The sequence below is a fragment of the Filicampus tigris genome, chromosome 10 (genome assembly GCF_054856515.1).
Source record: "Filicampus tigris isolate MCC_2025a chromosome 10, RoL_Ftig_1.0, whole genome shotgun sequence".
Lineage (NCBI taxonomy): Eukaryota > Metazoa > Chordata > Actinopteri > Syngnathiformes > Syngnathidae > Filicampus > Filicampus tigris.
The window spans coordinates 23,616,499-23,625,920 of NC_141226.1; the positions used below are offsets into that span (position 1 = coordinate 23,616,499).

The 9,422-nt window shown below is 44.6% G+C and overlaps 1 protein-coding gene across 1 annotated transcript; it reads right to left on the bottom strand.

Annotated features, from left to right (window-relative positions):
* Window positions 1-848: 848 nt before the first annotated feature.
* gata6 (GATA binding protein 6) lies at window positions 849-7,938 on the bottom strand. The gene is made up of 8 exons (XM_086043874.1): window positions 7,772-7,938; window positions 6,285-7,234; window positions 4,715-4,887; window positions 3,435-3,560; window positions 3,259-3,346; window positions 1,656-1,747; window positions 1,292-1,442; window positions 849-1,231 (listed from the first exon to the last, which is right to left on the bottom strand). Exons 2-7 carry the CDS (start codon window positions 7,165-7,167, stop codon window positions 1,293-1,295), a joined length of 1,512 nt encoding a protein of 503 aa, XP_085900000.1. The 5' UTR covers window positions 7,168-7,234; window positions 7,772-7,938; the 3' UTR covers window positions 849-1,231; window position 1,292.
* Window positions 7,939-9,422: the final 1,484 nt, after the last annotated feature.

A 9,422-nucleotide genomic window follows, 5' to 3' on the forward strand; every position in this document is an offset into this window, starting at 1 on the left:
CATATATATATATACACATATACATATATATATATACACATATACATATACACATATATATATACACATATATATATATACACACACACATATACATATACATATACACATATATATATACACATATACATATATATACATATACATATATATACATATACACATATACACACATACACATATACATATACATATACATATATATACATATACATATATACATATACATATACACATATACACATATACACATATACACATATACACATATACACATATACACATATACACATATACATATACACATATACATATACATATATACATATACATATATACACATATACACATATATATATATATATACACATATACATATATATACACATATACATATATATACATATATATACACATATACATATATATACACATATACATATATATATACACATATATATATATATACACATATACATATATATACATATACACATACACATATATACATACATATATACATATATACATATATACATATATACATATACACATATATACATATACACATATATACATATACATATATACACATACACATATACATATACATATACATATATACATATACATATACATATATACATATACAGTTTAGCGTAACAAATGTTTCTTTTCACTTTGTTCAGCTTGTTTTTAATGATGTCAAGAGTACCTTGGCGGCATTATTTGCATTGCTTTTAGAACAGAATTCCACAGCATAAAAGAGACAGCATACATCAGCGATACCCTGTTTGAACCATAGACAAATAAGAGCTCTCAGGTGGAAAAAGAAGACATGGGAAAGCTTTGAGCGTCTATTCTACATCCATAACTTTATTACAATCATCTTCTCACAACAATGGGAGATTTTTAAATATTCTTTTCTTTTGATTCTTGAGGCGTGGTGATTCCAGTTGTGAAAAAAAAAAAAAGCACAAAAAAACAAAAACAAAAAAAACAGGTCTTTGAGTATCCAAATGCTTGGAGAAGAAATCCATTCTGTACACTGAGGGGGGGGGGGGGTGTCTCTTTGAGGAACAGTCACTCTCGCTGGGGTTCTTTGTAGGTCCGCAAAAGCATCCGACGGCGCGCCATCCCGCTCCCAAAACCGTCGATCCGCACTCGGAAATCCAGCGATTCGGCGCTCGTCGGGAATCTTCTGGAGGTGGTCCCTTCTTTGTCAGGTGGGCTACGGGAGCCAAGAATCAAACGAGTACTTCCACGGGAGGATGCGGGGGGGCTCCTCTACCTCAAGCCAAAGCCATGGGGCACCAGGGCTCGCCCCTCACCGAGCCCACGTCGGTGGCCTGCGCCAGGCCCACGGCGCCGTACAGGCTGTCCGGCCCGGGGTACTTGAGCACGGAGCCCTCCGCCGAGGCGGGCAGCGCCGACGAGCTGACCTGCCACAGCGAGTTGACCGCCAAACAACGACGACGACGACAACAACAACAACAACAACAACAACAACAACAACTCAGAGCTGCTCGCAAGGACTCGGAATGTGATTCGTGTTGCCCGGATGATCTTATTCACGTTTTTCAAAGTCAACTTGAAGCAGAACGGAAGCAACAATGTGCTAATTGCAGACGGGCATCATGCATTTCAATACGTACAACTTGCGTGGAAGGAGAGCTGGTTTTGGAGCAGTCTTCGGAATTGGAAGAAGACGTGGACGTGGGCGTCATGGCGACAGAGTTGCTACTTCCTAAAAATCCAAACATGACAACAATAGCTCACTTTTTTGTGCGTACGTGTTTTCTTGAAATGATGGCAAATGCACACACAAACACCAATATGAGGATCTTTAGCTTTTTTTAATACTTACTGATGTTTTTTTGTTTGTTTCTTTGCCGTAGACATCGCAATGTAGTCGAATGTCATTTTCGAATCGCAAAAAAGAAAACCCCTGCATTTTGGTCGGTGGGCATTATTTTTGTCTACATACGGTACACTCTAAAAAGAGCTGGGATAACAATAACACAATTTGGGGTCAAAAATGGACTGATCCACAACTTGGGTCAACTTGACCCAACTTTCTTGCTTGTTTTTACAGAAAACAACCGCCAAAAATTGGTCGTTTTGTCCAAAAACAATGCAAGAAAGTGGGTCGGATTGACCCAATTTGTGTATCGGTCCATTTTTGACCCCAAATTGTGATATTTTTAACCCGACTCTTTTTAGAGTATAGAGCGGAACCTCGATCTACCTAAGCTACGTGTCTATGGCGGATGCTAATGCTAACATCTATACATTTGAAGGGACTCTCTGTGGCCTGCTAACATGGCTTCCACGAGAGTCCATACATTAGCGGTTCCCAAATTCATCGACCGCGTCCTTGAGGACAACTTCACAGGCCGCGTCCTTGGAAGGCTCGTCCTTATGCAGCCGCCCTGCGTCCACCGCGGAAACCGTGGCCACGTTGAACAGGCCGAGCGATGTGCTCGGCCGCTAGAGGTGACGACCAAGTGTAGAAGAAGAGCGGCAAAGAAGAAGAGCAGAGCAACATAGGCTCCCAAAGAGTGTCCAAGGCCAGATTTGAAGGCTAGATTCGAAGGTCGCGTGAATTTCGACACCGTGTGGTCGGAAGTTACGTCTCGTGGCCTTTCAATTCTACATTTGGAGGACGCAGACGACAAATTTGGACACAGCTGTTGTTCTGATGGGAAAGTCGCCCCCGCCAACATGGCCGCCACATTTGAGCGCTTTTTAGCCTGCTGGAGTCTACATGTGAGCGGTCTCTGTCTGTTGATGGCGGCGCATTATTTGCATCGCCTTTAGAACAGAATTCTAAAAGCGCCGCTTACTGGCGCTTTTTTTTTTTTTTTTGCTTGTTTTTTTAAACAAAGTGTGAATAAACTGAGTATGGAAAAATGGCCCTTTTGGTGAGTAAAAGAAGTTTTATAAGGATGGAGCCATATTGAATCATAATATTTTGTGAATAAAGTCACTATAGTTTTATAAGGGGGAAAGCAAGGCAAAAAACTCGTTTGATGAGCAACATTGAAATAATAACATTTTAATGTTATGGAAAAAGTCACATTATCATTATCATCATTATTATTATTATTACTACTATTTGGTGCAATGGGGTGCTGATGACTCAAAAGTCAGCATTACCCTCACATGCTCTCATTCGTTATTGTATTGTTAAGACGGGCCTGATATTAAAAATCAATCAATCAATCAATCAATAAAACAAACACCAGTATGACTCACCTGAGCCCCCTTTGGTTTTATTCAGTGTTTTGGGTTTTCTTTTTCTAGTCTGGATGCCTTCCTTCTTCATGGCCAGTGGCCGAGGTACCTGTACAGATAAACGCATCGTTTTGGTATGAAAACGCGCACGATAAATACAAATAAGGGCAGGTGAGGCTTTCCGGAAGCGGACTGACCCCGTGTAATTTGGTGTAGAGACCACAGGCGTTGCACACGGGCTCCCCTTCGGCGTTCCTGCGCCACAGCGTCGTGGTGCTCGTCTGACAGTTGGCGCAAGACAGTCCGATCCTGCGGGACGTCGACTGCAACGAGGGAGGGGAGGGGAGGGGGCGCTCAATTCATTCACATCGGGGACTTTTTAACACTGATTGATCGACTGCTTGTCACGTGCTTCTAAAGTGCACGAACCCCCCACCACCCCGTCCTGGCCCCCCTAATTTAATCACGCGCCTGACACACAGTCGTTTCCTGGCAATAATGAATGTTCTATTCAATCAAAAGGTGACTTTTCTCACTGCGTAAAACTTGTGCGTAATTGAAATAGATTATTGTATTTTTTTTTTTCTCCGCTAGAAATTGAACAATGATGTCACGTCATTGTGCGTGTGATAGGTTAGTAGGGTGTTTCTAACAAGTCACACGCACACAACAGTTTTCTGACAATAACAAATATGAAGAACTGGTCATTGCGAACATATGTTAACACTTTTTTTTTTTTTTTTTAAGTTCTTTAGAGGTTCTATATTGCACTATCGAAACCCTGGTTCCGTCACCACTGGAGTTCATTACAGGTGGCACACGTGATCCTTCTTTAGATCATATATTCGAATTAATATCCACCAACCAGTTGGTTCTAATTTGGTGCTACTGGTTGGTTCTAACAGGATCGTGGGAGGTCAATGTCACCGCATTTGGATACTATGTAGAACCTTTATTGATTTTATTATTTAATTTTAAGAGCGCAAATTTCAACAATGTGCTCCAATTTCAACGTATAAAGTAGCTACAATGTCATTTCCGAGTGCGGAAAATCCCCGCGTAATGGCTCCAAACTCAGTTGCACAACGTCACGATAGTGACTCACTCCATTATTTTTCCATTTTAATTCAAGAAATGACGCCAATCGGGGGTTTTTTTTCCCCCCCGCCGATGCAGGGGATTGACAAGTGATATCAATGGGCCCGTAAATAAATACGTTGGTTGTTTTACAATCAAGACATCGACACGTGCTGATCACTCTCATTTAATCGATGAATCTAAAGTGGTATTCAATGAACAATGCGTTTCTTATTTTGACGTTGCAGCGGAGCCGAGGATGACAAATATTAGGAACATGATGACAGTGTGAGATTAATTCCATGCCTCGCCATCCTTGGCAACATCTGCTCGGGGTTTTGCGAGTGTACCTAATCGGGTGGCCCGTGCGCGCGCAAGCAACCGACGAGGACGGACTTACCGTGCGCTTCTGCGGCTTGATGAGCGGCCTGCTGAGGCCGTTCATCTTGCTGTAGAGGCCGCAGGCGTTGCACAGGAAGTGTCCGGTGCCGTCGCGCCTCCACAGCGGCGTGGAGATGGAGCCGCAGTTGACGCACTCCCTGCTCTCGGACATGTCGTCCAGGAGATCCGACACTGCAGCGCACACACACACTTGCGCGTCAACACACACTCACACACACACACACACGCGCGCACAGTGTACAGTGGCCTTGCCATTTCGGTTGTTAGTAGCGTGCTCTGGTTACATTTCAGTTGAGGTTTGGGTGGCTTTGACGCACGTCAAACACAGTAGCAGATCGTTAAATCCAAGATTGTTTTTGTAACATCCGCCTTAACACGAGTGTCGTGTCTTTGTATTTTTTTTGTCATCCAAACGATGGTTGTTTATTATTGTTCGCGCTTGACACAGTCGGCCACGTTTACGCAGCGAAATATTACAAATGGACACATAGACAATGCGTGTCCCCATTATGTCGAGGATTCGAGATGAAGTTGACGTTTAGCTCATTGTCGACAAAAGAGTTCCTAATTTGGTGAGGAGCAAGGATCATTTAAGTTATTTAGCGTGTGCATTTGTACGCACCAAACATACAGTGTTCGATCGTATCATGTCATATACATATTTTATTATATATTTATAATAGGTCGAATGAACAGAAAAGTCCTCCGTTTGTTATTCGCAAAGATTGTATTCAAGCTTGGCACAATAATGGACGTTTGTTTTTATGGAATATAAATAATTGCACTATTTATTTTTAGCGAAAAGGTGTAACTTAATGATTAAAGATGATTTTTTTTCCCCCCACGATGTTTTGGCATTATCTTTGCGTTAATTTAAAATATTATTGGCTGTAACTTGTCGTTTTAAGTCAACCTTAACAGAAAAGTCCTAAATATTAACGACCGGGTATTATTTATATTATTTGGGTTTGTTTTTAAGCAAAAATGAATAATAATTAAAAAATTAATAAATAACGTGCACAAAATTAAAACAGCAGTGTCCTATTATAAATTATTTTTGCTTAAAATGGCCATTTTCATGTCATGAACAGAAAATTAACTGTGAACGAGGAATTATTTGTCCGGTTTAGGCCTGGTGCAATTGTGTCAAGAGGATTTTTGTGCTCACAAAATGACGAATTGGTATCCCACTCTGCCATATAGAATATTTTATTAGAATCTTTTTCCTTTATGTTTGCATTTTCGGCCAGACTTAACACAAGTCAGCTAAATTAATTATGGATATGTGCTACTCGTCCTGCTGTCTTGGTATAATCAAACATGCGTTTTTACGCACATGTGAAAATCAGTTAAATAAAATAGAACTATTATATCCGTTTTATATATATAGATTTTTTTTTTTTTTTTGCTTTAACTCTACCTTAACGATACCTCATTAATACTATGTTGCCACTTGAATTGGATTCTTGAGCTTTGAGGAAAGTGTCACACGCGGGGCGGCCATTTGCATGCAAGTTGTACTTGGCGTTTCAAGGTGTCCATCTCGAGGCTTGCCGCGCAACATTTACCTCCGTTGGGCCCCCGAATCAATGGCGCGGCCCTGCTCTGCAAGGTGTGCAGCATGCCGTTGTCGAAGGGCCCGCCGGTCCACGGCGACGGCAGCTGCGACAGCTGCGACAGCTGCGGCGCCACGTAGGGCGAGTAGGCCGCCGGGTAGGCCCCGGCGAGCGGCCGCGAGAGGCCGTACTGCTCGGCCCGGTTGGCCACGTTCAGCGTGTTCCCGTAGCCGATGTCCCGGCTCGTGCCGTTGTTCATGGGCGGGCTGGGCGGGTAGTGGAAGCGGCCCGAGGCGGCGTGCGGGCTCCCGGCGCCGTAGGACGGGCTCTCCGAGGCCGCCTGCGACCACACCGAGTGGCCGGAGACGGCGTGGCCGCCCTGCGCCGAGCCGCCGGCTTGCAGGTACGACAGGCTGGGGATCATGGAGCCCACCCGCGAGCTGGGCACGTACACGGGGGAGTTGGGGTTGGAGTGCATGTAAGCCCCCGACGAGGACTCGTATCCGGTCTGGCTCTGGGCCGCGGCGATGGCCAGGCTCTGGTACATGTCCGCCGGGTCCACCAGCAGGCCCGCCGCCGCCGCCGCCGCGGCCTTGTGCGCCCCGCCGGACAGGACCAGCTTGCCGCCCTGGTCTAGATCCGTAAAGAGCGGAACGTCCTCGCCGCCGGAGCTCTGCAGCGGGTTGCCGTGGTGTCCGAAGTGGGCGTACGGGTGGAGTGTTCGGGCGCCCTGCAGCGCGTCCAGGTCACCCGGGGGAGTCCTCAGCTCGTCCGGGGTGCGGGCGCCGCTCCGCCGGCTGTCACCGGGCTGCAGGTAGCTCGGCTCGGCCGGTGACCCTGGGCTGCTGGGGGCTTCTCGCTTGACCATGGACCAGCCGTTTTCGCCCAGGTCCATCCAGGAGTACTTCCCATACACCCTTGGGGGGTCAAAAGGAGGAAAAGAAGCCAGGGAGTCGTCGGCCCTGCGAAAGCGAGCAAGACAAATGACGAGGAGTTGAGATCGCGCACGTCGCTTCGCGTGCGTTTTGCGCATCTGTTCGCAAGTTGACACGCGGCAAGCCCAAACCTACTGTGCATACCTCATTCGACCTTTCAAATATTTTATAAATTCAATAGTATTGAGCGTCTCTCGCTGACAAGTCAACGCCGCAAACACAGGCAGCAAACGTGAGGAAAAGAATCTTACAGCCAAATCCGGAGCGAAATTTCACCATTTCTACAATGACCCACGTTTTACGTTAGCACCTTAAATCGCACGTACTTAATATGACTAACTCCAGTAGATACACACCTGGTTACTAAATCGGCTTTCATTTCATCTCCAAAAAAAAACATGACGAGAACTCAACTCGCACGCGCACACCACGCATATTTCTTCCGCACGCATACGCCCACCCAAAAAAGTGAGATAAAAGTTTGATAAGAAGCAGATAAGAGAACGAGGATCTTTTTTTTTTTTGAGGGAGTGGGGGAGGGGGGGGCGGCGGGGTCCCACGTACCTGCTCAGTGGTGTGCCATAGGTGTCACGCGCACACGCACGCTCACGCGCAGAGTTTGTCGGCGAGGAGCGAGTGTCGCGCTGCTTGCTTGCTTGCCTGCCTGCCTGGTCGGTGAGCAGCACAAATGCAGCGCGCAGTCAGCGAGGCAGGACCTGGTTCGGGAGGGGGCGTGGTCTGACGACACACGGGGAGCGGTCACGGTAAAGGCGTGACCGCCTCCTCGGTGACATCCAATCACGCTCGGCCTGCACCCAACACTTAATTCTCACTTTTTTCATTCACTTCATTGCTCTGAAAATGAAAATTCGTTTGACTTGGAGCGTTAATAATGAACACATGACGGACTTTGTTGATTATTCTATTCTGGGCCAGTGCTTGTGTGTGTGTGTGTGTGTGTGTGTGTATATATTCATACAAAACAATAAGAAAATAAGTTCAAGAAGTAAATACTAAGAAGAATAGTTTGACTGTATTTTTTCTGTTATTTCATATTTAATTTGAGCTCCATTACAAAGCTCGTAATATAATTTGCATTTCAAAAATATGCATTTTAAATAACACTCATTGTTTTAATTTTTTACATTAACATATCAAATATCACTAAAAAAAATAATGGTAGGCTGTATCATATTATGCTCTATTTCTATTGATGATCTATATTATGATGATGATTTGTTTCATTTTATAAGGTATCGATGAGTATTTACAATAACACTGATTATTTTACACACACTGTACATTGATGCGGATATTGCTTATTTATTATTCACAATGACATAATTGCATAGGCACATAAAAAAAAAAAAAATCGAAAACTAAGATTTCCCATATTTAAATGCAATGAAATCATGCAGGAGCATGTTCTTATTTGATTGTCCTTATTCTCAATCCACAGCTTGCAGGTCATTTGGAAGCACGATGGCCCAATTTCTTTAGAGCAAAGGAAGGCCTGTCCTAAAAGGAATCGCATCATTCCTGGAATATGTCGAGACAAGTCACGTTTGTTCCTCCGTATATTTATCACCTGATATTGAATACGATTGTATGCAAACAAAACGTATAAATAAGCCCATCGATCATACGTATTTCAACATTTGTGCCGAAAGGAGGAATTTTCCGGTGGTCAAGGTGCTGTCTCGTGTCTTTTCTTTTTGTTGTTGTTGTTGTTGACTGCATGCGGGCTGATCAATAACCCCCCCCCCCCCCCCGAGCTAATTCGTTTATTTAACAGTGGAGTGCGAGGCTGCCTCACACATGCGCACAAGCGTCAATCAACATTGAGATGATCAAACTGTGCGCATGCAGGCACACACGCGAAAAGGTGTCAAGCCACTCATTAAGCGGTGTGTGCGCGCGCGCGCGCGGGCGCGCTCGTGTTGTTGATTCTCCGCCATGTAATTGTGTTAACACTCCCACGCGTGATGGCCTCCAGAATATTAGGTACGCGGCATTCAATCCCCTCACGAGAGTGGTTGGCAACATTTGGAGCGCCTTCGTCCAAATTCGCTGCAGCTGGGGTGCCTAATAAAGTGGCCGCCGGATATTGCGCTTGCTCAAGCAGACGTGATCGTAATAATAATGATGATCATTGTAAACTACCCTCATGTCTCACATGCTGTATGAATTACTATCATCGTTTCAGACTTTGATT